Raw genomic sequence first — 27979 nt, 5'->3', positions numbered from 1 at the left:
ATATAAAAATGCATAAGATCGTGCGTTTGATATTTATTTTCGACATTACAGACGGCCGGAAGTATATAATCACTCTATTAAATAAAAGATAATATTTACAGTTCGATACGATGCAGAGCAATCCGAAGTCTGTGTTCAAACTATGAGCGAACTTTTTACCGTGCAGGGACGATTACACTTAGTATATAACGGCGACTGTCTCTCCTTACAATTATATCCTTAGCAGCTAATGTACAAGATAAATTTATATATTGTTATCTTAGTATATTACATTTTACAGATAATATACACATCCAGTAACTGTACATTAATATAATCGTACTATAAAGATCTAAGAGTCAACGTAAAATTTCAATGTTCCTCGTGAAAGAATGCTGGAATTCCGAAAAACGGAGCGACACGATTACACCGACAACTCAGAACAAAAAATAGATACGTTCTTGGTCTCGCTAACGAGTTTGACGAATATCTCTGTCACCCCAAAGTTCAAACGCTACTAGTAAAATTTCTATAGAACTGACGAACGTTAAAACATCGCGGAACGATTGGTCTTTACATTAATACTTCGAAGACGAATTTACGACGAAGACAGGGCGGCGACTCCGGGCAATACTTTACCCTCCAGGAGTTCCAAACTCGCACCACCGCCGGTGCTCACGTGGCTCACTTTATCCTCCGTTTTCCACTTAGCCGCGCAAGTCGCCGTGTCCCCACCGCCGATAATAGTGATCGTTCCCCGAGTCGTGGCCTCAACGACATTATCCATCAGGCTCTTCGTACCCTTGCTAAAGTTCTCGAACTCAAACACACCCGCTGGGCCGTTCCATACTATGACCTTTGCTCTCTTAATTGGTTCTGCGTCAAGACAATATGATTAATGCCTTTATATCGAACACTTAATGCATTAGTCATGTATAACTTTCCCCGAAAAAAATATGTGAATTGTCATAAATAATGGAAAAATATACTCACCAGCGAACAAATCTCTCGATTTTGGACCGACGTCGAGACCCATCCATCCATCGGGTATACCATTCTCAGTATCCGCAGCTCCCACCGCTGCATTCTCCGCAAACTTATCGGCGGTCACAAAATCCACCGGTAGATGAATCTGGACGTTATTCTTTTTCGCTTTATCCAATAAGTCATTCACAATTTTCGCTCCCTCTTCGTCAAACAGTGAATTTCCAATCTAGAATCGAGTGGATGTACAAATCAGAAATTTGTACCGCAAATATCACTATCATTCTTATTAAATATATTACGTACCTTCATGTTTTTGGATATTTTTAAGAACGTGTAGGCCATGCCACCTCCAATAATCATCTCGTTCACTTTGTCCAGGAGATTATTAATTAACTGGATCTTGTCAGCGATCTTAGCCCCTCCGAGTATAGCCAGAAACGGTCTTTCCGGATTGTCCAGAGCTTTCGCAAAGTATTCGAGTTCTTTCTTCAACAGAAAACCACTCGCTCTTACATCAAATCCATCTCCCATCATGGAACTGTGAGCGCGATGGGCGGTTCCGAAGGCGTCGTTTATATACACATCTCCCAGCTTTCTCAGAGACGCCCTAAATTCGGCGACTTTGTCTTTGTCGGCTTTAATCTGAAATAAATCAATATATCATTCTTATGTTCCATACTTTTACATATTCGTATTTAAAGAGAGTTGATGTTGAATTAAATAAAATAATGAAAATAATCTTACACACCTTGCTTCCATCAGGACCGACTCCTTTACCCTCCTCCTCGACGTGATATCTCAGATTCTCCAACAAAATTATGGTACCAGGCGCCGGATTGGCACACGCAGCTTCCACCTCGGGTCCGACGCAGTCGTTCAAAAATAGAATCTCTCTTCCCAGGAGAGTCTTCAGCTCCTCAGCCACAGGCTTCAGCGTATACTTTTCGTCCCTCTTGCCGTCCGGCCGGCCCAGATGGGACATCAGCACGACCGACTTGGCCTTCTTGTCGATGGCGTACTTGACCGTGTCCAGCGCGGCGACGATTCTCTGATTGTTCGTTATCTTCCCCTCTTTCAGCGGCACGTTGAAGTCGACCCTGGAAAGTCACTTTGTCTCGTTATATCTCCGTTACGTTTGCGTAACCTCGCCGTTTCCTCACTGCCTTCCTTCCTGAATGAAATCTTGTCGGAGAAATTGTAACACGTACCGTATAAGCACCCTCTTGTCCGCCAACTCCACCTTGTCGATGCTGAGCTTGTTGAGCGCCATAGCGATCGTGCTTTCCCTCGCGATTCCGATATCGTGCAAATAGAGGCGAGTTGTACCGCTACCGCCGGGTGTGACGAGGCTCGCTAACCCTTTACCAACGAGACGCGTAACGTCACGCAGCTGCCCGTCGCTCGACGAGTCCAAGCCGCGGCAAGTCGGTGTCCCAAAGTCAAAGCAAGGTCGTCGAGCGTGGCGACCTCCCGTAATTCTCTGCAGCACCCGACCCAACCGGATCGGAATCATCGTCCTGGGATCAAATAATTTCATTGTAAATCCTAATGAACTGATTTGCAGCTTATTCGCGCGATCTTCGTATATTAAATATGTTATACTCTCGCGGAGTTTCTCTCCCGCGAAGAATGCATCGCGACGAATCTATCAAGAACAAAATTCTTACGAAACAATTCTGTGAATTGTGAAATATACGAGCTTATCGCGAGTAATTTAATTAATTGCCTGACCGTCCAGGTTCTTGCGAGATTCCCGTAGATTTCAAAAATCTACGCGGATGGATTCGAATAACCGCGTTATGGACTTGTAATTACTTTAAGGAGCAATCAACCAATCGCGTGCGCAATAAAGGAATATTTTAGTTCGAAAAATCACAAGTATAATTATTAAGTCTCGATTTCGAACGATCTTTTGAACAATTTGAAAATGATTAACTTATCATGCAATAATCTGAATTGTTAACGTGGATTTGTTCTTTTATTGTTTAATATATTTAAAAAATTATAGATTTTTGAGACAACGAATTATATATTATAGTTAAATAAAATTATGGATATTTTGTTGTTTGATATGAGGATTAGATTAGAAATAACGAATAGTTTAAATTATAACTACAAATATAAAATTACAAATAAAATTCTTTTGGCCGCTAGCCAATTAGCGCATTCGAAAAATTTATCTCGCGACAAACCTTTGAAGTTTTTCATTTTTTACAGCGAACAGTCGAGTCTCTAAAAAATCCCTATCTTGTGGCCAATCAATGCGCTTGAAAAACTCGCCGTACGACAAATGAAATAATACCTTTGATCTCATGAAAATCGACTTTTATCGAGCACCTGCTCTGTTTACGAATGCGCGAATATGGCGCCAATTTTTAAGGTTATGTTCAGGTTATACTCAGCTGTGTCGCGCGCCGACGATTAAGTAGAAAGTAATCAACAGCGGTGAATGACACGAACGCGGAAGAAAATGAATTCGATGGCACGTTAACGTGATCGACACGACGAGCTAAAAATATTCCGGGAATACGGGACAGGATGGAGTCCAACGACGTGTATCAGGACGGGAGCGACAACGACGGTATCACTCTTGCTCCGGGAAAATCATCGCTATTTTTTTTAAAACTTATTTGCTGCATAAATATATTTACATTACGTTGTATAAATATACACGCAGTTTCATTATTATGTCAGTTACTTTCAAATCGTTGGGTTCTGTTATCGTTTTGCGTTAATTTTCAAGTCTTTCTTGTCGTGGCGTTTTGCCACGATCTATCACGTATTTTGTACGCGTTGCTTTGTTGACTAATCTTCAAGACTTGTGGATTGAATCGCAAGAATTAAAACTCACCTAAGACGATTTCAGACTACTTATATTGCTTCTATTCGATTGGCTATGTTAAAATAGTATATTAATGTTCTTAACGAAGTTAACATTTTGACATTAGTTGCTTTCCATTTACACTCAAGTGATTTGAGTCACTCAGTTATGTGAGTATTTTATACTCAGGTAATGTTATTTTGTATTTACCTACTTATTTTGGTGACAAAGCTATCGCCACTTTTAACGTGAGTCTATTAGATTCATTAAAGCACATGATCTTGATTGTGGATAAAAACTCAGTTGAATCTCACTTGCCAGCATGCAAAAGGAATGTGCATTCAACTGAGTTATGACATTACAAGTGAGAATTATCTGAGTTTTGATGTAAATGGAAAAAGCAACTATTGTTTATCTTGCAACAAAAATATGTACGAGTTTAACAATGACGTGTGCTGTTTCAGCAAGCTGTACAAATCTCATGACGTCAATCCCAATAGTGAGCAAGCTGTTCGATGTGCATTGTAAAGTTGGAAAAGGTGCGTTCAGCTCTGTCTTCCTGGCTACCTTGAAATCTTCCAACGGACGTAAGAAGTATGCGTTGAAACAATTGATTCCCACCTGCCATCCCGATAGGATCAAACGCGAATTGCAGTACTTGCAACAATTAGGGTATGGGTAAATTTTAGAAAAGGTAGTGTACTGTGATTTTATATAAATCAGCTGACATTGGTGATATTTCAGAGGGAAAGATTACATCGTTGGATTGGAATTGTGCTTGAGGCATCGTAGCTCGGTGGTATTTGTAATGCCATATATGAGGCACGACAAGTTCTCAGTAAGTTTCCAATTTATATTTGAATCTGTGTTCATCAAAAATCGAAACTACTCACGGTGATAATTATAACTAGGAATATGTTCAAGACATGACTGTTGAAGAAACGAGGGATTACATGAGAGCACTACTAACTGCTTTACGAAGAGTTCACAAATTTAACGTCATACATAGGGACGTGAAACCTAATAACTTTCTCTACGATCGTATAAATAGAAGGTAAATTTGGGCGAAAGGGAAAAAATACTGTTTTTTCTACGATCTCAGAAAATTACAATCCAATACAATTTTTGTTTAGATATTTGCTAGTTGACTTTGGCCTCGCACAAGAGTGCCAGGTGGAGAAACTGAGAAAAATGAGCGAAGCAAATATTGAAACATTTGGTACAAAGCGAAAGAGACCTAATGAAGTAAAGTAATGTTTTATACGAGTGGTCATGCGTTAAAATAATCGTTTCTTATCTCTTGCTGTAATTTGTTTTAGAATAACGTAATCCTCCAACCTGATTTTACCGCTAAAAGAGATACGAATAACAAATGCCCTTGCTTCGGGAAACCTAAAGTGTGCATGGCATGTTTAAAAGGACCAGAGCAACTGGCACATCGTGCAGGCACGCCTGGGTTTCGTGCTCCGGAGGTTTTATTGAAATATCTATTACAAACATCAGGTATTAAGAAATACTGGCATAACGTGAAAAACGAAGTTGTATTTCTAGTGACAAATGCAAAATTTCAGCGATTGATATCTGGGCTTGCGGTGTGATAATGTTATGTATACTCAGTGGTTCACAACCGTTCTTCCGTTCGCCCGACGACTGTACGGCTTTAGCGGAAATTACAACGATATTTGGCTCTAAAGAAGTACAAAAGTGTGCACAAAAATTAGGTATTTTGATACATACTGCGATTATGATAAATGAGTTATTTATTGAAGTTCTTATATCTTTTGTTTCATTAATTTCTATTAATTTTGTATATTATATTTAGTATTTATTTTCTTTTTGTTTGATTCAGGTAAAAAAGTTATCTTTAGTGAAAATTTACCAGGCGTGGACATTATATCTTTGTGCCTAAAGTTAAAACAAAGAAACAAAACTATGATGTATGATACAGAGAATAGTATACATAAGGTATATCTCGTTTATATTTTAAATATTTTTTTACGAAGCAATATTGCAGGAGAAAGTAGATACAATCATAGATTGAATCTTGGATTTTTATGTGTTAAAAGACAAGACAATTCAAGTCATTACAAATAGCAGAATCCTCGTCAATAGTGACATAATCTCATTTTGTTGCCTTTACCGCAAGAGTAAAACTTTAATGTCTAATTTTCCTCCCTATTGCTTCAATAATGTGTAATGCTTTTTATTTGCAATGTCTCAAAATTACTACAAAACTTATTTAAGGTACCGCCAGATATCGAATATCCCAAGGAAGCGTACAATCTATTGATGAAACTTCTAGATCTAGATTACAAGACACGTATTACCGCAGAGCAAGCATTGGTTCATCCATTTTTGAGTTCGTGATACATTGGCGCATGTCTCAGATATGTCAATGCATTGCATATGTTCTAAAACATTTGGAAGGAACATTTTTATAATTGTTATTTCGTTAAAATTACAGCTTTAGTTTACTACGTTTGTTGTTTTAAAACGAAATTTTCTGTTAACATAAATTTTCGAACCATTTAAGTAAATTATAGAAAATTAAGGACTTTCTTACATTTACTAAAAAAATATATATAAATTATTTTAGCAGAATATATAATATATAATTTCGAGATTTATTAATATAATGCACGTTAATTGAAGTTAGAAAAGTTGTGAAAAGTATGATCTCCTGACATATCGTCATCTCTTACGATATTTCACACGATTTATTATTCAAATAAATTTATTATTTAAAATTCGCTGTTTTTTCGGATATTTAATCTTTATAAAAACACTTGTAAATGTGTTCGTGGTTGTAAAATGGATGACTTTTGCTACATAGCATAACTGTACGATATTAGCTATAATTAAATATGTAATATTGTATTTAAATATACTGTTGTCATAGAAATATATGCAATAATGATTTTCCATCCTAATTATATGTATGATTTCATGATGCTACATATATTATAGCTATATTTAGATAGCTAATTTGATAAAATATTTTATACAATATTTCCCCGTGTATTATTTTATACAACATATTAAAATCGCACTTCAGGAAATTTATATAACGTAAAATTTATATAACAAGTAAGTTGTACAGGTCCTCCACGCGGTTCTTGTATTTAAGACCATCTTCAACAACCTTCTTTTTGAAGGTAACTTCGTATGCAACGTCTATCGGGCCGAGTATTAAGGTTGTCATCGCAACCACTACGCGTAACTGTAAAACAATCAATGAACAATTTATAAATTTTTACGTTTCGTGAAATAATAGTTAATTTTAAGAAATCAAGACATGTTATTTAATTTTGATAGAAAATAAGAAAAATTTCTGGTAAATTAAGATTTAGAGAATACTATACACGACAAAGTCATATTCAATAAATTTCTATTAAACTCTAACACAAGTTAATCAGTATTTTTAAATTTATTTCTTAAGGGGATCCTATAGCGGCAGTGCACTTTATGCACTAAGTGCACACTTTAACTTGTATTTTATTTATTATAAATGTTTAAGAACAAAAATGCAAAATCGGGCTGTGTAGGGAACTACATATGAGCTTACTGATTAAAAATATCCTAAATAGAATAAGATTTATTCGATATTTTGGCTAAATTCTACTAATTCGTAAAAAAATTACTTAATACGCGCGCTATTTAGCTTTAACATTATGCTATTACTATTACACTATTAATTTCTTGATACACACAACTGTCAAAATATACGATGACAGCTGCAAATGAAGTAAGCGCAGCGAGAAAACCAATCAGCATCGCGGAAAAGCGGCAACAATAAATTCGACTATCGACTTAACATGCCTTTTTTTAGAAAGGACTAGACATTACAGACGCGCGCGCTTCGCGCGCGCCATTTAGCTTTAACATTATGCTATTACTATTACACTATTAACTTCTTGATACACACAACTGTCAAAATATACAATGACAGCTGCAAATAACTCGCACAACGCATCGAGATAACCAATCGGCATCGCGGAAAAGAGGCTTCAATTTTTCGATACAAACGAAATTCACTCAGTTAACACGCCTTTTTTAAAAGTGGATAAATATATTATTAATATATGTATTATGTATTATAATATATGTATATAATATATGTATATAAGTATAAATATTTAAGTATTATGAGCCGATATCACAGTCTCCAATTAACGTGATCCTCCGATTAAATTCACTCTGCAATACTCTGCATCTCTTTCTAGGAGAAAAAGAATGATGTCAAGCCCGCCAATGCCTCTTGGAGGCTGGGGCAGCCTCACAAGAGGCATTAAATGCAGTGCTGACTCATCAGCTACAATTAAAAATCAAAGAAAACGAATTAATAAATTTGATTCGTAAGATGGACAAAGAACACAGGAAATTGCATAACGTGATTCAAGAACTAAAGGGAAATATAAGAGTGATTTGTCGAGTGCGTCCACGAACGACGAAAGAAACCGAACAGATGAAAGCGTAAGTAAATGTGTTTTGCAATTATTAGAGAAAATGTAATTAATTATTAAAATAAGAACATAATCCTATGTTAAAGGCATTTTATAGATTCTTTTTTTCTTAATCGTATGTGTTTTTAAATAAATAATCGATTGCAAATACAATTGAAAAGTAGTTGAAAAAGCGTATAGAAAATAATATAATATATAATAATATATCTAATAAATAATGTATATTAAAAAATTTTGTATAAAGTTTTTGAAAAGATCAAATTTGGAAATTAAATAATTAATAATACATTCTCTTAATTCTTTTCTTAATTTAATGTTTCTTTCAGCAATTACTATGAATAAAAATATATTTTATTCAAGGGAATAAAAGAGATTATTTTGATATTTTGATATATTATTGTTTGTTACAGGTTGTGCAAGATAAATATAACAGACAATTCTGTTGAAGTAGATACATCGGATGGATCAGAGCTGGCAAAGAGCTGCAGTGGAAAGCCACGAGAAACAAAAAAAAAATTTTCATTTCAAAAAGTATTTGATCACAATGCTTCGCAAGCAGATGTGTTCGAAGAATTATCCCTTTTAGTACAATCAGCACTTGATGGATATAATGTTTGTGTATTTACTTATGGTCAGACTGGATCTGGAAAGACGTATACCATGAACGGAGAATGCGGATTACAGACTGAAGGCATGATACCTAGAACAGTATGTTTTTATATATATTTATAATATAATATATGTATATATATATGTATATGTATGTATGTGTGTATAATTAAATCATACTTTTATATAAATATTTAAATTTACGACTGTAATTTGGCTTTTTAGAATCAAAAAGAAAATCGAAATACGTGTAATTTCAGCTACGTCACATATTTAAAGAAGTAGCACAGTTGGAACTGGTCTTGGCTGGGAATATCAAATAAAAATAAGTTTTTTTGAAATTTACAATGGTAATATTCTGGATCTTCTCGATTCTAAGTTACACGAATGCGTACGAATTTTATTTCAAACAATTTCATGTTCTCCAACAACACTCCCAAGCTCCCCAAGCTTGACGACCAATTTCGAAAGGATAGCCCAGTTTCTCCGCACGAGCCCCACTCGTGCGGGGGGTGCAGTTTGGAATATAAAAATTCCTGTGATCAGGTGGACTCGAACCCGGTTCCTCGGAGTTACGAGTCTGGCGCTTTACCACAAGACCACACTGCCACCCTACTTCCCAGGGCTCGGAAACTCCCATACTTTTAACTCTGTAATCGACTGTAACGATCGCCCTCTGTAGGTGCAACCTATCACTAATCTTCAAATAAAATTAATGCTCTCAGTAAAATTGTTTGCTATTAAATAAATAATCATTAGGATTAATAACCACTTATTTAATAATTAAATAAGTCTTTTCATGTTGGAAAGAAAAAGAGAAAAGATGAACCGTGCAAGAAGTTCAGCTGAAAAGAACAAACCTAATAATAATTGTTTGCCGAAGCGGTATCTCAAGCGACCAATAGGGGTGCTCGGTTTGAATTACATCAGGATTATAGGTCTGTTTTTTATTGCTGAACTGGCTGCAACTTCTATCAATCAGATCCGTTTGAATGGACCTTAATGCGAGCATCTGCAATTTACGAACGCACTCTAGCAGACGACGTTACTGACGTTTGTGACGTTTGTCTCTGAATTACTCCAGTCTATCAGTGGCGAGTGGCGAAATCGCTCGGCAAAATGGTGGCGGACGAGAGGTTGTTTTTCTCGAACGCCGTCCAACAATTGGCGAGATGTTTGGCCGCTATCAAGCCCACGCCGTGGGAAAAAGTAAGTTGAATCCACTCCCCGAGAGAATCCTCCGATCGAACGTCAATTCTTCGACCACGGGACAGCTATCGCACTCTGCCTTCTCCGTCGTTTTTATCGGGATTAAATTACAGGAAGTGTCAGCTGACATCCTGACATTTCCATGTTATGACATAATCCGAAGGATATCGCGTCACTCTGAGGACTGTTATAGTCACGTGCGTTGCATGATACTTAATTAACGCTGCTGCCTTGTGAAAAAATTACGATTGCAGCTTGCATAATGACTGTGAAAAAAATCTTAGAAAATACAATAACAATGTATTTTTGCGGCGGTGTAAAGACACCGACTCAAAAAATTACGTAGTATAACTTATCAGGATTATATGATAAATGTACATTTGTAAAATATTGTAGTAGGAAGAAATCGATACTTTATAAGATTATGAATCTTTATAAAATAATGATAAAAAATATGAAATTATATATATATATATATATATATATATTATTTTATTAAAATGTATACGTAATATTAATATTAATTATAATATAAATTGTTACTTAAATATAATACAATAATTTAAAATATTTTCTATAAGATCATTTCTCTTTTAAAAGAGCTTATCCTGTTTGACTTTTCATGACTAGAGAAATTAGATTAATGTAACTTTTATCGGGATCTAAAAATAATATTTTTTATGTCTAATCGCAGGTAACCAAGCTGTACAAGTTATGTCCACAAGATTCCGCTCTGGGTGTATTCCGCCTGGATCAGAGAGGTCAGGATGCGACCATCGCATTGGGAATATATTTTTTGGAATCTGGCCTGCAGCACCGGGATAAAATTTTGCCGTATCTATTGAGATTATTGCGCGGTCTTCCAAAGGCGGTGTGGCGCGACGAGGTGAAAGGTTCGCTCGCCGAACGGGTTCCGGTCGCGGAACGCTTCAGCTTCTGCCTGAACACCCTGCTGAGCGATGTGGCGGCCAGGTGCGAACCGGCGCGAGAAGAAATCATCTCGACCCAGGTCGAGATACTCGCCGTTCTGACCAATCTGATACGTGGATACAAGGATCAAAATAGCAATAGGGGATTGCAAGCGAAAAGTAAGTGACAGATCAATTAGTAAATTTTTATAAATGTCATCAGGCTGTTCTTTTTTAAGGCATGTTGTCCAATGAAAGTAAGAACTTTTAATTCTGACATTGCGTATTGTTTTAGTATCGCTATGCAAGTGCCTGGTCCCGGTGCTAATCGGTCTGGCAAGATCCATGGGTCGCTTCGCGTGTACGGATCCGCCGTTGCTCTGCCGTATCTTTCCACGGCGGGAGACGCCCTCGCCAGCAAGCAGCGCGGAAATTCGCTTGATGCCCGATAAGAAACAGCACAGCTTCTCAAACTTCAGGCCCATCATCCCGCGATCTCTGAGTGGCAACTTTAATTCTTGTATCGACAACTCGTTGCCGGGCTACGACAGTCACCATTATCACTGCGGCAAGAGACCGTCGCTACAGTCCTTCCTGTCGGTGCCGTACGATCCGACGACGTATTTCTTCAGCCGTTATGGATCGAGTTTCAATCAGTTCCCGCAGATGCGTTGCAACGAGAGCCCCGAGAGAAGGGCCGGGATGCAGTTTACCGTGGTGCATTTACAGAGTGTGCTGGCTTTGGCCAAAAAATTACTTACCAAGGAGATCCTGACGTTTCTGGATGAAGAGGCGCAGCAAGTAAGTTTCACATTACATATTATATTTGTATCTATACTTATATGTAATACTAATTGGTTTTGCATTAATTTTCAGGTGTACAGTTCCGGCCAAGTACACATTTTCCCGTATCGTACGTTCAGCGAGACGATGAATCTCGTTATGGTGGCCCTGTTGCGCGAGCTGCTGCAAAATCAGCGTGACTTACCGGCTCCGTTCACGAGGGACGTGCAGGAATTCGTCAAGGGTCTGTTTCTCTCGGGTCAAACGGAGCTGCAATCGCGGCAGCACGACGCGAGCGAGCGTGAAGACATCGACACAAATTTCCGAACTGTGAATCGCTTTAAGGTGAACGTGATGGCCAACTCCGCGTGCGTGGACCTGCTGGTCTGGGCGATCGGTGATGAAACAGGTGAGGTGACGTCCATTTGTCGCTGACGAAACAGAGATCGTGAGCCGCGGAAGCATCTCTTTACTAAAATTAGGAGCACTACTATAGTTCACGAGAGTAAATAATCTGTACACTGTAGAGGAGTTTTTCGTGACTGTGCTCGTAACTCTAAATGCATGCACCAGTGTGTGACCGCGGGATATCAATGTCTGTTTCGATCGCGACACCCGTCCAAGCACAGATCTTTTAAAGCTCTCTCACGTTATTTTTCCAGTACCCGGCGAATATGATTTGTCCGCGCTGTTCGCAGATATCAGTTCAATGCTGATCGGCAAGGGTATATTGAGTTACCCGTGTGTGTTCTCGTGTACATTCTCGTTAACATGCCTGCTATTAATAATTATTAACAAATGTTTTTGCTATAACAATTTGCTTCTTTTTACAGTATTCTTAATTGATTTTAAATTGATGTTGTAGATAAACTGTTGATTCAAGACTTGTGAATTCTGTCATGTTAATTTTTCAAAATAACGTTTTTTATACATGCAGATTTTTACGCACGGAGCGACACTTACAAAGCATCTTTACATGTGCTGCATTTAAATAACCAATTGATAATTTTACAGTAGTCAAAGCGTTGCAATTATATTTATATAAAATATATATCCACTTGTATATTCATATTTTTATGCAGAAAGCTTGTACATTAATTCTCAGGTGCGGATAGTTTGTGCGGACGACTCGTGGAGAAGATTAATTCCAATCACGGGCCCAAGCTCGTGCTGGCGCACATGCCATTGCTGTTGGTTTGTCTTGAGGGACTGGGAAAATTGGCGCAGAAATTTCCCAACATAGCCAGCACGTCTATATACTACCTACGGGACTTCCTCATCGCGCCATCGCCAATTCTTTTGAAGCTATATCGACAGCACAGTGAATACTCCATGAAGGAACATCAGTTTAAAGTGCTGGGTAAAATAGCTTTATCACATAATATTAATAATTAATTTGATTAAACATAAAATTATTGTTTGTCATGTATGATATAAATGTGATATATATGCACACGTCTGCACAGTCCAAGGGAAGGAAATAAGCGACTCGAAACAGACGACATCATCGGTGCACACGGCGTTTGAGAAACTTCGCGACGCGGCCATCGGCAACCTCTGCATCGCTCTGGAAGCTGCGCATTCTGTTAATCCGGACTGCGTCCCAGCGCTCGTGGCCAGTGTCTCGAACAGATTATACACCGCGGACATATCCGATGGGTACGTTTCATCGAAAGAGTTTGTCAACGTTTACAATTTTTCTATAATCAGCGCAGGTAATGCGAAGGAAAGTTGCAATTTTAACTTGGTTTCAGCGAGAGCGATGAGAAATTGAAAAACGAAGTGGTGTCGAAGAACATCGTGATCATGTTGGGCCACGTCGCCGTGGCGCTGAAGGACACCCCGAAGACGATGCGCACGATCTTCCCGTTTTTCCAGCAGCTTTTCTGCCGCACTCCCAGCGACCTCGACTTCCTCATAGTGGATCAATTGGGCTGCATGATCATTGCCAAGTGCGAACCAAAGGTGTGCGAGCCAGCACTCATTCAGAATATTAAGAATCATTTGTAACATTCTTCGGATGATTATATTATCATTGTGAATTCTTACGCAGATTTATGAAGGGATAATGCAGATGTTCTCCATGTCGTTGGGGTCGAGTACAGCAACGTACGCCGCGAACGACGATCGCAAACAGTACTGCCATGTTTCCAAGGCGGTTACAAACGCCCTGGCGAACATAGCGGCAAATCTACAGGGCGAATCGGAGTTGGACGACTTGCTGCTGCATCTTCTGGAACTGTTCGTGCAGTTGGGCCTCGAGGGTAAACGCGCCAGCGACAAGATGCCGAATAGTATCGCTGCGACGGTAAGATCGCTTAAAACCAATAATCTTGGCAAAACGTCAGCAGTAATTGGATAAAAAGCATTATTTTATATTGTGTTTCACAGAAAGCAGCTAGTAGCGCTGGAAATCTAGGAGTACTCATCCCCGTGATCGCGATATTGGTGCGACGTCTACCACCGATCAGACATCCGCAGAAACGACTTCTGAAGCTGTTCAAGGACTTTTGGTTGTACTGCGTTATAATGGGCTTCGCCGCGGATCATCCTTCGAGATTGTGGCCGCCTGAATGGTACGATGGCGTCAAGGAGATCGCTGTCAAGTCACCCTACCTTATCTCTCAGACCAGCGCGCGTCTTGAGATGCGAGAATTGCAGTATACATCGGCGGTGCGCAATGACAGTGTCTCGTTGAATGAGCTACAAGAGCTGCGGAGTCAAATATTGAAGATAAGCACCCGGTACAATTCACTTTAAATCGCCACGTCTCCCGATTTCTAATCAATCATCTAATTAATTGTCTGAAGAATGCTTTATATTTTAATGCGTGACATCTATTTCTAATTATAAGTAAATTTTATTATCGAAATATCCATATGTTTTTCTGAATTTTTCGCATCTATTACACAATTTCTGTGATTTTTTTTTCAGTACAAACGACATATCGGCATACGTGACCAAGCTACAGTTCGCGCAGTGCACATACTTGCTCTCCGTTTATTGGTCAGAGACCTTACGGGTGGCTAACAGTCCTGAACCGAGTCTGCAACCGATAATGCAGTACCTGTGCGATACCGATTTGCAGAAAGACAAGAGCGGCATGTGGCAGTGCATATGCTGCGTAGCGGACTCCGTATTTACGAAATTCAAGGATGTGATGCAGCGCAAACCGAAGGACGAGCAACGTGAGAAGGAGCTCGAGAATCACGCGCAATTTCTGCTGGTGCACTTCAATCACGTGCACAAGCAAATCAGGCGGGTGGCAGACAAATACCTCAGTGGTTTAGTGGACGCTTTCCCGCATCTATTGTGGAACTGTAAAGTCCTTTGGAGTATGTTGGATATATTACAGGTATTTATTTATTTTATTATACTTAGGGTTGTTCCAATTTATTGATAAACTAACTAATAGTTAAATCATATGTCTATCCTTGTTTTATTTAAAGGAAAAACAAAGACACATATATGATTTTACTATTAGTTAGTTTACCAATAGGTTGGAACAACCGGCCCTTACAGTTATTGTTTTAGTATATTCTATACTTTGACTTCTTTATTACATGACTATTGCAGATTTTATCGTATTCGTTACAACTCGACCCAAATGAAGAAACACCTAGCTTAAGAATACCCGGCACGCCATATAGCATCGAGTTGATGAACACTATTGAAGCAAGAGAGGTATGATGTTATTGACGCTTTATTTGTTAAAATAAAACTGTTGCCGTGACGTCGCGCGAATTGCAGATTATCGTGAAGGATTTTACCGCGAGATGCAAGGGCATTGTGCAGGAAGCCATGAAGTGGGCGCCGCAAGCTACCAGGTCGCATTTACAAGAGTACATCAATCAAATACCGTCTGCTGGCATGCGACATCATTCTGGTTTGTCGTTGGCCATTGACTCGGTTCTCGAATTCGTGGACACCGCGATTCCCACAGTAGTTCCAGCAAATGTACGTAGCGATGTTTAAGCGTATCATACAACGTTTTATTTTAGATTTTAGATCTTATCTTAACCATTCTTCTATTTAACGCATTGTAAGTGATAACTGTACTCGCTATTAATTATATTGACGAAGCGATATATTTAACAGACGAATTCGTTGGATAAGAGGCCACGTGCCGTAAAGGGCGCGAGTTCGTGGCTGCTGTCGATGATGTCTACGAGATCGTGGCACGCCGGCGAGGTAGCGGGTATGCTTGCCCTTGCACGCACCGAATCGCCAACCGCGGTGGTGACTGTGGAAGAATGTAGGGACAAAGTCGTCGAGAGATTGATCGAGGCTGTCCATCGCGCCTGTCAGGATCGCGATGATACTATCCATCGCGGAGCTCTTTGGCGCGCTACCGCTCTTTTGATATCCATGCCTGGTAAATTTGAACTAGTCAATTTTGTAATCTTAGATCTTCGATTAATTTGTAAGGCAATTTATTGGCAAGCTTCTCTTCAATTTTTGCGCTGATTAGACTTCACACTTATAGGTATACATAGACGATTGTTACACTCGGTCGCGTGCTCGCAGATAGAACTGTTCACGACCGCAGCCATGACCACAGCGGTCGAATGCTGGCAGTGGATCCTAACTGTACGGCCAGATTTGAAATTGCGATTTTTGCAAGAGATGTTACTCGCGTGGCAGTATACCGTTGACAAGAGGATGGGCTTGTTCGCACCGAACGAGGAGGAGGTCAGTCCGCTCGCGGTCTACGAGGGCTGCAAACTCGGACCTAATCCGCCACAGGTGAAACCGCACGATATCTGGGTGACCTTCATAGTGGAGCTCGTCGAGACAGCCAAGTACTGTTGCCAGGAGACGGTCGATATGATCGCCCTACTCCTGCATCGCTCGTTACCCATGACTGTCGGTGCATCCGGCGAGGAAGCCGGTATCACTCGACACGTCGCCGCGGTTGGCGTGCGTTTTAAACTTCTCTCGTGCGGCTTGGTACTGCTGCAAGGTGACGTTTTACCAAGGTAATATATCCTTCATTATCGCGTGAACGACTATGACAGAAAATAAATAATTGGATCTATTTTTGCAGAACTTTAAGTAAGAATGTCCTGCGAGAACGTATCTATTCCAATTGTCTGGATTACTTCTGCCGAGAACGTCAATTGCCGACCCAAGAGATCGACCAGCTTAGCGAAGACATAGTTACGCTGATACGCTTTTGGCAGGTAAGCCAAAGCGCGTTAAAAATTAAGAATTAAAATACTGATTCCATTTATAGAAATTATATAAAATTATTCTTTTTGTTTTTCATTAAAATATCGGAATTTATTCGCGATATAGTACTACTCTATTTTATATATTCCCGTAGGTAATGCATAGCGACAAAAAGTACTTAATGATGACAGGGGCCGATAACGAATTTGAGATCGTGACATCTCAAACTTATACAACCGCGATGATTCCAAGCGAGACAATTGGTTCGTTAGCTGCCACGCTAGCTCCTACGCCGAACGACTTCTCGAGATCGTCCAGCAACGTATGGATGAACACTATGCCTATGTCGACCAGTACCAATACATTGAGCAAACGCAGCAATCGCAGCAAACGAATTGTAAACGCCAATGTTCTCGTGAAAGATTACATCAAAAAGAGAAATTTGATTCTCGAGTTGTTAGCGGTTGAAATCGAAATGTTACTGGTGAGTTGTTGATGAGTCACAAATATATACAGAAAACTATGATTTGTCGCAATAACGAGAATCGGGTTCTAAATGTCAAAATCTCGTTTCTTGTCAAGGTCTGGCGTAATCCCAGCGGAAGACCGGAACTCGCGTTGCAAGGAGAAGGAAGTATCGCGGACTGGCGTGCCAAGGGGATGAACGATCGCTGGCGAGAATATACGCGGCTCGCGTGGGAGATCAGTCCTGTTCTGGCCATATTCTTGCCGGTGCGGTTAAAGAATCACGAAGTCATCATCAAGGAGATCTGCGGCCTGGTGCGCCTTAAACCCGTGCTAGTCATGCATGTGTCGGAAGCATTGCAGTATCTCATTACGACGGATACGCTTCTCAACGATGTACCTGAAGTAAGATTTTTAACTTTACGTTTTATAAATAATAATTTACAAATTAGCTACTTCACCTTTACTTCATAATCTGTAATATTAATATGCAATTGATAAGTAGAAGTTGGAGATAATCATCTTATTTATAAAAAATTTTGATTCTGTTTTAGTTAGTTTATATGTTAACGTGGGCGAGAGTGTCTCCGATTCAAGCGCTGGCGTTTTTCTCGCGACAATTCCCGCATCATCCCATCTCTGCGCAATACGCAGTGCAAGTATTGGACAGCTATCCAGCCGACGCTGTGCTTTTTTATATACCTCAGCTAGTGCAAGCTGTCCGTCACGACACAATGGGCTATGTAATCGAGTTTATTAAGAAGATTGCTAAACGATCACAGGTAATAAGCATTGTAAGATCTAAAGTTAAGTTGAATATTAAATTGTAAGGAATCGTAATCGCTTTGGCTTGACATGGTTTAGGTGGTGGCACATCAATTGATATGGAACATGCACACTAATATATACATGGACGAGGATAAGCAGGTGAAAGATCCAGTGCTGTACGACGTCTTAGATTTGTTGACGAAGAATATTCTGAACGCCCTGTCCGGCCCGGCGAAACAATTCTACGAGAGGGAGTTCGACTTTTTCGAGAAGATCACTAACATCTCGGGCGAAATCCGGCCGTATCCCAAAGGGCCGGAACGCAAAGCCGCGTGCTTGGATGCTTTAGCTAGGGTCAAAGTACAACCTGGTTGCTATCTGCCGTCGAATCCTGAGGCGATGGTCATCGATATAGATTATCAGAGTGGCACTCCTATGCAAAGGTACGATTTAGAATAATTTAAAAAGACAACGATGTATATGTTATGGAATATGAAAAATATTATGCAACTATCCTATAATTACAGTGCTGCTAAGGCGCCGTTCTTAGCGCGCTTCAAAGTACAGAGATACGGCATCAACGAGCTCGAGAATATCGCGCTAGCGGTGTCGACCAACGGGAAAGTCGAGAACAAGAAAGAAACGGAAGAGCAGACATGGCAGGCCGCTATTTTTAAAGTCGGCGACGACGTCAGACAAGACATGCTCGCCCTGCAAGTGATCAGCATTTTTAAGAACGTATTCCAGAAGGTGGGGCTAAATCTCTTCCTGTTTCCCTACAGAGTGGTAGCTACAGCTCCCGGGGTAAGATAGATACTGATTTCTCATAACGGTACACTTTGATATTTCGTTTATAATTATATATCTATGTATAATGTATATATCTATAATTATATATCTATATTTATGTGTTATCAGTGTGGCGTGATAGAATGTGTGCCGCATGCAACGTCGAGGGATCAACTCGGCCGTACAACGGACAGCGATATGTATCAATACTTCATCACGCAACACGGCGACGAGACGACCAAGGAGTTCCAAAACGTTCGTCGTAACTTCGTCAAGTCGATGGCGGCTTACAGCGTAATCACCTACCTCCTGCAGATAAAGGACCGTCACAACGGCAATATCATGATAGACACTCAGGGTCATATCATACACATTGACTTTGGCTTCATGTTCGAGAGCTCGCCTGGCGGTAATTTGGGCTTTGAGCCCGATATCAAGCTCACTGACGAGATGGTCCTCGTGATGGGCGGCAAAATGGAAGCTGCGCCGTTCCGCTGGTTCGTGGAACTGTGCGTGCAGGCCTTCCTCGCAGTTAGGTGAGCGTTATTTCAATATCATTTCAAGTGTCTGCATTTGTACTACATTCTATATTAGATAACAAGTTTATATTGACATATTAACGTATATAAAGGCTATTTTGAATCATTCATACTACTAAATAGTCACTTAAATGCATTTTTGAACATTCTTTGTCTTGTAGGCCCTACCAGGAAGCCATCATCTCCCTCGTCTCCCTCATGCTCGACACGGGATTACCGTGCTTCCGCGGACAGACTATCAAGCTCCTACGCAGCCGGTTTGTGCCGACCGCCACCGATCGTGACGCGGCGATCTTTATGATCAATGTAATACGTAACAGCTACCTCAACTTCCGTACGAAAACTTACGATATGATACAGTATTATCAGAATCAAATCCCCTATTGAATCATTACCGGAAAATTTACTTCCGCCTCCTTCCCCTCTTTCTTCCCCGTCCAGGTGATTGTTTATGGGCGACGCTTTGCGCTCGCTATGACTGTTGTTATCGAATTAGAATCAGGTATTAGAATCAGTACTTGAGGTACTGCAGTTGTTAGATATCACGTTATAACTACTGACTGTGAAACTGTACAAATGTATTGGTGTCAATATTATTTTAGTCCCACTGTGTATTTTACGAAAGCGTTTAGCCTTGTATGTATGTAATAATGTATCATAATTATCTATGAGAGATCGCTTATATAAGTATATGCATGTACATGTCTGCTGTATGCAGCACATCTGTATACGAGTACATTCCTGTCCGTTATTAATTTATGTGCTGTTAATGAGTAAAAATTAAATTACTTTAACCATACGACGATGAAATCACTTATCTCGCGGTGTATTTTAATTCTCAACCACGATAGCATTTAATCATATCGATAGATATTTCGTAAGACATCAGAAAGAATATGTATACATTTTTTTATTTCAACTTACCGTTTCCCGAGGTCTTTATAATTTTACGTGCAATTTTATTTCGAGGGTGTAATTAACAATTGAATGAACGAAAAAAACAGTTTAATTTATTCTCTATGTACAATAGCTAAGCAAACTTGTCATTGAACAATATTAATCAATGTGTTTGCAGCACGAGGCAACCAACAGCTAGACTTGACTCTGAGAAGTTAAGAACTCAGAAAATATAAGTTTTCCCCGGGGTAATATATTTCTGGTCGGTAAGAGGCTCCTTCCTAAAAGTTAACATATCACTAATAACAATAGCTCACTTGCTCATTTAATGAAAGAATATCCATATACGAATCAGTTTTTTCAATTATTCTGATAAACGTGACCAAAAAATACTCCATATGTACAGGTATTGATTTTAATCCTTTTAAATGTAAATTTGTTGACATATGTACTCACTCTGTACCAATTTGCTTCGAGCCAGCGATCAACATCGGTTGCTGAACTTCTCGTCTCGCATCTCGGAGGTAGTAGTAAATTTGCGAAGTTTTGTGATACGGGCCTCCCGGTATGTCCGGCGGGGGTTGAGTACGCTTTGCCTGTTCATCTGCGTACCTGAGGCCTTGCACAATTTTTCTCTGCAGAGAATATGAAGAACAATGAAATTTCGGACGTGCATTATCGGTTGTAATCCATTTGATGCTGACAAATGCTTTGAAGCGTTCTACTTCTTTCTTCATTGAAAGAAAGGAGAAGAAGAACGCTCCGAAGCACTCGTAGTGTTAAGTGGACCATAATTCAAGTAGCTATCTGAAAGCAATCGAAGGAACTTACATATAATTTCTTATCAACCTAACGTTTAGAGGAAAGTCTCTTGGAAGTACATTACTCTGTGGAAAACTTCTATATACTTAATTTGGATTTTTAACTTCTCAAAGTTTATCATAAAAGATACACAATCTATCGAATGTGACTTTTTGAACTCCAAAACTTCTGTTACATCTTTACATCAAAGAAACTGTGTAAATATATTGTAAACAAGAGGAGAAGAATAATTTACAAGTGGAATGCATGTACGTTTTTCATGAAATATTGATGAAATTAAGTTTAGCATATTTGGATGTAACCACGTGATAAATATTACAGCCGGTGGCTCGTTTTCCAGGCAGGCGACAAGATGTTGTTCGGGAAATATCTATATGCATCAACAACGCGAAATAACGTGATCTGATGCGCAAAAAGTCGCAAAAGCGCAAAACAAGGTTACATAATTGAGCGAGTTGCCATGACTTACGCCTCGACAGAGTTCACGGAAATATTTTATTAGCGGCGTGACGCTCCGGTGCTCGACTTGGCCTGGCATCCTTCTTCCGCGAGTCGACCGGCTAATTAAGAAATAATTAAACTCAGCGCGGCATTTACTTCGGCAATCGAAGAGCTAGGAATTAACCTCAACAAATAAACACTGATATATGATAAACACTTGTATCATCATGTCGATGTAAATCGACGTGGAAACGATTCGATTGTCGTCACGTGCTTGCAATCGATGTCGAACCAGTCGAACGATACCGCGCGTTCTTCTCGTCAAAAATGGCATCAATCGGCGAACGTAATAATTTTGCGATTGAAGACAAGAATATAGATTTGCCCCATTTTGAAACGTAGTTATGCAATCATAATTATATTCGTGTTTGTACATCTTTAAATATGATTATACTGTGCAGGATATATATTATACATACATAGTTTATTACATAAATTTGCTAAAGTATAATAATATTAATATATTGTACAAAATAATACGTACACGGAGATATAGATATATCACTGGGCCGAGCCCGCGCTTTTGAAAGTCACATGACATGCAGCATACCCCGGTCACGTGAAACACTATGACTGTAAACATTGATGAGTGTGTTAGGTAAGCCACCGCTACCTACGTGTAGCGCTACACGAATGCGTACCAGCCATTGGCTGTTCATGGTAGCGCTACCATGAACAGCCAATGGCTGGTACGCATTCGTGTAGCGCTACAGTAGCGGTGGCTTACCTAAACACACCCACACTGTGACTTGTATATAAGTCGCGACCGATTTGCCCGCAATTGGAATTCTTACCGGTTTATCGTTTAGTTACACTCGTCGAGGAAAGTAGTTCTACACGGAAGAGGAATTATACAAGAACGTCGTAAGGAAAATTTACATATTAGTGATAAGGTAAATATACGTAACTATTACAAAAATTTATCAACTCGCAAGACATGACAATTAAACATCTCGGGGGCCAATTGCTGTAGATAGGGTAAAGCGGGGAACACATACTTTTGCATAACGCATAATACGTAAGCATAAAAGAAAATTGATTGGTCTATTTCCTTATGCACATGCGTATAATATATGGACCGATCAATTTTCTTATGCTTACGCATTATGCGCTGTGCAGAAGTGTGTACTCCCCGCTTAAATGTGGATGATAGATGTTGCGGTTTAACGATAACAAAGTTCGTGCAACAATTTTCCTTTTTTTTCTTTTTCTTTTTTTTTCTTAGAATATACATAGTAGTTTTGTTTTTTTATTTCTCTGTATCATTCCTACAACGTTCCTTTCTTTTGTCGAAACGTTATCTTACGTTCAACAATTATTTGTTTGTATAATGACATGTAACGCGGCTAAATATTTGTTTCGCAACTTTGCAATACTGACTTGACTTGTTTTCCTCTTTTTCTAAGGTGTATTTTCACGAACAACGGTCATACGACCGTCAGGATCCCTTGGTGAGAGTCTTTTTCAAAGACGTTGAAAGTGTGTGTTGTACATCAGTGTAAAAACTCGACTATAACTACAATATTATTTCATGTTGGAGGCTATTACAGCACAAACTCAGAGACAGGATGGAAAAATTAAATTTGAATTTAGGAGAAATTGCAATTATGCACGAACGAGCGGAAATGGTAGAACAAGCTCGAGAAAAAATTAGATCTGCCATGGCATCATTATTAGACGAATTCAAGCAAGTTTTACAAGATTTCGATACTTGTTCTGAAATCGATGACGAAAAGCGTAATAAGTTAAAAGCGATATACGAAAGGATGTTGGGTAAGAGCTTTTCGCAACACGTGAACCGTTGCGTTAATTATGTCGCAAATATTTTGTCGCAAATTATAAATTTTGGTGTGAGTCTGTAACTCTTCTCTTATTTTACCCGCACAGATATCCAAAATGATGAAAGGAAAGCATCTGAAGAGCTTATAAATAATGTAATATCCAACTCCAAAAAGTGCGTCTCGCACGTGGCGGAGGATGTAGCGGAACGTGTATGTGCAGAGGAATCGAACAATGTCGAAGACAGTTTGGATTACTTTGACAAAAAGGAAGAGGAACACACCTTACGGCAAGCGGAGCGAAACAACGAGGTACAAAATATTAATAAGGAACTGGAGCTTAAAGAAAGCCTCGTGTCGGAACTCATAAAAAGCGCCACCCAAGAAACTGCCGAAAGCCGTAAGAACATCATTGAGATGGAGCAAGAACTCAAACGGCTACATGCGGAAAAAGAGGAACATTTACAAGCGGCACACGCGCACAACGTCAGCTCCAAGTAAGTCCAAAGTTGATGTAATTGGTGAGACGCCCTAATCGGTCGTTTTGTGCAAAAACGCGTCGATTAAAGCCTAAGTTCAACGAAATCGGCGAGGAGGCCAACTGTTCTGCATATTTACCATTATACTTTATATTTTCCATCTTTTTTAAGAGAGAATATGACATCCAATTATCATTCCTCAGATATCCTTATACTGACAGAGTAGCGGTAGAGGATTATGTTGATTTCATATATCAATTTGTGAAGGATAGCAATATATCCACAAAGGACTGTAAGAATACTACTAGCAAAAGTAATATTCGTAATAATATAATTGGAATACCTAGCAATTTTCCAAGCCATGAAGATTTTCTTTTGGTATGTGTATTTTCTGTTCTGTAAAAAGTATATAATCGCAAAATCTAATTTATGCTACAACATTTGGTAATATTCAGTACTTTTTTTTACTCTTTAATACTAGGAGACGTACAATTGCGATATTTCGATATCTCCATGGCAGAAACAAATGCCATATACTTTTGTACCAGAGGATCAAAAAGATTATTATTTTCATCATATTGGTATGTAACATTTGATTTGATAAATAAGATATTGTTAAGGAAAATGTTTGTGTTTAGGAAAGGTTATAATTAAATTTTTTTATTTTGAAGATCTCGAGTTTCATGAAGCTGTATATCCAATCAGAATCTCTATATATGAAGTATATAATTTTGGGCACGTAACTAAAGTTTGGGCTCAAGATTCTGAAGATGAGAGTCGGTGGTTTCCATTATGGGTTGGACCGCCTCAATTCTACGAAATTTGTCATCCAATCAAACGAAGACGTTCGGAATCACGGATATTTTCTCCGCCGTTACGATCTTGTAACTTTAAAACCAAGATGCTCAGATTACAATTTACATCCAACTCTTGCACACAGCTAGATGCTGTGATGCTGATCGGTACATCAAAATTGATTTGTCCTAAAAATCCTGAAGATAATAAGAATATAACTTATCTCTTACACCGCATTCGGGCACAACGACATTCGTGTTCAGAGAGATTTTGTTCTTCTCGTTGCTGTGAAGAATTCTCAAGAATTATAGACAAGTTTGAGGATACAGAATCTTGGCCAACTTGGCATTCCTCTGTATTGTATGACCCAAACAATACAACACGTGATTATGAAAATGCATACTTGGATATACTTGATCTTCAAAAAGAATTTCCTAAATATTGCTTTATTTATGAAAGGTATTATATATTTATCGACATTAAGTAATGTTATTTTATTTTCTTAACACTGCGCGGACACTGTGGGACTTTTAAGGCACAGTCGATTTTTCATTTATGATTCCCATGCGAATGACTTCAGCGCTTACGTTGGCTCTAGTCCCTAAAAAAACTTGGTAATAGTCGGCATGTAACTGCCAAGCGGCATTGAGGTTCGACAGTTCGCGATACCGAGCAATCAAAGTGTATGCAAGTGTGTGCCTTCAAAGACCCAGGGTGTCCACCTCGGATGTTAAACGGCAGACGGAACAGCATGTTACGCTCGGCGTGTCAGCTACACAGATGGTGGAGCTTGTGCGTCGCTGTACCTTGCACAGCCGTGTCCTCCACATGCTGTAGCATGCTATTCCGTCTGCCGTCTAGCATTACTGGCTCTACCTCGTTAATTTTGTCCACGAGTAAGTAATTTTGCATTTTACGTGTCTTTAATGTTTTTTTTTTATATTGATCCTACTTATAAATAATAAATCAGAAGTAACCTTTTCCAAAAAAATAACATTGCTTTTGTCTTTAAATCTCATTTTTTCCGTATACCGAAATTACCAATTTTCAAGTGCTTCAATAATTCAACTTTTTTGAGCGGGTTCTCTTCGTGTATTTTCCTTTCAAGTACCATTATTGAACTATAAAACCCTTGAACAACTTTTATATGCTATTATTTATCAAAACTCGCATTTTACAGTTTTCTCCTGACGTTTCGACACTTAAAAAAGAAATTGCAACAGTTCCGGCCTATGTAGAAATCACTTTTTGAAATTTTAAAGATGATACAATGAATTTTTATAGATTTTTTGTAAAATAGAAACGCTTTTAAAAACACGCTGTCCGCGCAGTGTTAACAATGAAATAATTTGTGTTCCAATGTTATTTGCAGCGACATAGCAACGAGTTTTCACAAGAGCAAGCTCGCACACAAGCAAGTATCTCGGGAGGAAGATATGCCATCTTCTAAACAGGGATATCACCCAGATCACCCTTTATTAAGAAATCATTGGAATTATGTAAAATTTATAGAAGATAACAAACTCTCTTCGGGAGAATCCAAGGAACAACTTGACAGTTTTTCTGCGCTTCCTGTAAAATATTCGAAGTTTATTTTTCGTAATAATTTATTATAATATAATCTCATGTATTAAAATTTTATATTTTGTTTTTGCAGGATGATATAATACTAATAATATTAAAATACTTGGATATGAGGTCGTTTTGCCGTATGAGCAAAGTAAATAAACGCCTCAATAATTTAACACAGGATCCTTTTCTCTTCAAATGTTTGAACTTACGAAATTTAAAAAAAGAATACTCTAAGGATTCATCCTTCTGTTATGATAAAATTCTGTTTTATTTTGCATCCAAATGTAAATATTTACAACAGTTGGATCTTACAAACAGCTGCATTTCTGCTCCGGATTTTGTAAACTTTCTTCAGAGTTGCGGCGATTGTTTAACGCACTTACGATTAAGTGGCTGCGATTTTGTTGACAAATTATCTCTATTAAAAATTTCAGAGATATGCAAAAATTTGAAAGGTACATAAATAAATATGATTGTTAAGATTACAGATAAACTGTACATGACTAACATATACTTTTTTTTTAGTATTGGATCTCAGTTATTGTACTCTGGAGGGAATGGACCAAGAAGTTTCGAGTCTCGAAAATCTATTATTTCTAGAGAATTTAGATATTAGAGACTCAAATATAAAAGCTGAATCTCTTTGCAAAATACTGCAAAAAACTTGCCGGATGCGTGATTTAAATTTGAACATGATTCGTGGTGATTGCCTACATTTGGAGGCAATTACAATACAATTGAGAGATTCGTGTCCAGACTTGGAAATAATAGACTTAACGGGCAATGTAATTACAGCGCGAGGAATTGATGCCCTCGCCGAATGCAAGAATTTGCGAAAAGTTACAATGATGGACATGTTTTTTGAAAGGGAGTCACACAGATGTACAATCGATGAGCATATAAAGCATAGCTTGCATAGATTGTTTTCCTCCTGTCAACGCTTAGAAGAAGTCAATTTGATAGATCTCGACAGGCGTCCGCGTGAGCGCTGTCCCGATAATGTCTACGAAGGACTGACACTGTGTAAAAACTTAAGACAATTATACTTCTCGCATATATCTAGTTTTGCAATTCAGCAGTGTCCTAAACTGCAAACAATCTATGTTAGGCGGAAATTGTACGACGACGACATGCGTGATAGCCAGGCGTTCGTTGCTCAGGCGAAGGAAAAATATCCACACGTGTCCATCCTTGAATATCAGAAAGGAATATTTGAAGATGATGAGGAATGGTGGCAAGACGGAAAGTGTCTTCCTTACCGATTTGGCTAAAATTTAACAATTAAATTTTAGCCAAGGAAGACATGCACTTCTATGTATTTTGATGTGTTAAATTCGAATATATAAGTTAAAATCGTCGCTCTCAAGTAGAACGAAAGTTATAAAGATAAAGTACTAAAAGTGACAATTTTCGGGTTAAGCAATATATGCTATATCGGCAAGTACATACCAGAGAAAGCATGCGTAGTGATGTAAAAGTGCGCAAAATTATTTGAAATAAATAAGAATTTAGAAATGATTCTTGTATATAGTATTAAAAAATATTAGAAGTGGGCGGGAGAGGGCCTCCACCCTTTCCCCTGCATTTCCACCCCGAAAAAAATCTATCCAAACCCAAACCTATTTCTGACAAACTGAAATTTT

At 38.8% G+C, this 27979-nt stretch overlaps 4 protein-coding genes and 1 long non-coding RNA gene across 9 annotated transcripts; 3 read left to right on the top strand and 2 right to left on the bottom strand.

The window, feature by feature from the left end:
• Positions 1-18: 18 nt before the first annotated feature.
• Positions 19-2432, bottom strand: Pgk (phosphoglycerate kinase). The gene is made up of 5 exons (XM_071725941.1): positions 2175-2432; positions 1715-2063; positions 1270-1608; positions 973-1192; positions 19-855 (listed from the first exon to the last, which is right to left on the bottom strand). Exons 1-5 carry the CDS (start codon positions 2234-2236, stop codon positions 578-580), a joined length of 1248 nt encoding a protein of 415 aa, XP_071582042.1. The 5' UTR covers positions 2237-2432; the 3' UTR covers positions 19-577.
• Positions 2433-3318: 886 nt separating this feature from the next.
• LOC139786882 (cell division cycle 7-related protein kinase) lies at positions 3319-6689 on the top strand. The gene is made up of 9 exons (XM_071726004.1): positions 3319-3547; positions 4252-4459; positions 4532-4625; positions 4699-4841; positions 4921-5032; positions 5107-5290; positions 5359-5508; positions 5637-5752; positions 6032-6689. Exons 1-9 carry the CDS (start codon positions 3505-3507, stop codon positions 6152-6154), a joined length of 1173 nt encoding a protein of 390 aa, XP_071582105.1. The 5' UTR covers positions 3319-3504; the 3' UTR covers positions 6155-6689.
• A 3225-nt stretch (positions 6690-9914) lies between these two features.
• Pi4kiiialpha (phosphatidylinositol 4-kinase III alpha) lies at positions 9915-20291 on the top strand. Of its 3 annotated transcripts, none has more exons than XM_071725827.1 (23): positions 9915-10068; positions 10763-11156; positions 11272-11777; positions 11853-12168; positions 12422-12484; positions 12865-13119; positions 13226-13418; positions 13514-13724; positions 13813-14067; positions 14151-14503; positions 14694-15114; positions 15336-15443; positions 15510-15716; positions 15858-16134; positions 16246-16738; positions 16807-16942; positions 17086-17415; positions 17514-17801; positions 17951-18178; positions 18261-18607; positions 18692-18968; positions 19083-19489; positions 19654-20291. In XM_071725827.1, the coding sequence occupies exons 1-23, from the start codon at positions 9979-9981 to the stop codon at positions 19877-19879; spliced, it is 6381 nt and encodes a 2126-aa protein (XP_071581928.1). In that variant the 5' UTR covers positions 9915-9978; the 3' UTR covers positions 19880-20291. The 3 variants fall into 3 exon arrangements, with proteins under 3 accessions (XP_071581928.1, XP_071581931.1, XP_071581935.1); XM_071725834.1 differs by lacking the exon at positions 9915-10068 and adding an exon at positions 10341-10442; XM_071725830.1 differs by lacking the exon at positions 12422-12484.
• A 553-nt stretch (positions 20292-20844) lies between these two features.
• Positions 20845-21674, bottom strand: LOC139786722 (uncharacterized). The gene is made up of 2 exons (XR_011722392.1): positions 21221-21674; positions 20845-21024 (listed from the first exon to the last, which is right to left on the bottom strand). It is a non-coding gene; the product is annotated as an uncharacterized lncRNA (long non-coding RNA).
• A 787-nt stretch (positions 21675-22461) lies between these two features.
• On the top strand, positions 22462-27854 carry LOC139786785 (F-box/LRR-repeat protein 4-like). 3 transcript variants are annotated; one of them, XM_071725917.1, is made up of 10 exons: positions 22462-22605; positions 23119-23163; positions 23263-23485; positions 23600-23987; positions 24173-24347; positions 24451-24550; positions 24641-25223; positions 26137-26338; positions 26422-26791; positions 26862-27854. In XM_071725917.1, exons 3-10 carry the CDS (start codon positions 23281-23283, stop codon positions 27605-27607), a joined length of 2769 nt encoding a protein of 922 aa, XP_071582018.1. In that variant the 5' UTR covers positions 22462-22605; positions 23119-23163; positions 23263-23280; the 3' UTR covers positions 27608-27854. The 3 variants fall into 3 exon arrangements, with proteins under 3 accessions (XP_071582018.1, XP_071582007.1, XP_071582014.1); XM_071725906.1 differs by having other exon boundaries at positions 23253-23485; XM_071725913.1 differs by having other exon boundaries at positions 23119-23485.
• Positions 27855-27979: the final 125 nt, after the last annotated feature.

Source organism: Temnothorax nylanderi, unplaced genomic scaffold (assembly GCF_030848795.1).
Source record: "Temnothorax nylanderi isolate EJ_2023f unplaced genomic scaffold, tnyl_v1.0 TNYL_tig0009_pilon, whole genome shotgun sequence".
Classification (NCBI taxonomy): domain Eukaryota; kingdom Metazoa; phylum Arthropoda; class Insecta; order Hymenoptera; family Formicidae; genus Temnothorax; species Temnothorax nylanderi.
This window is presented reverse-complemented; position numbering and strand designations above follow the sequence as displayed.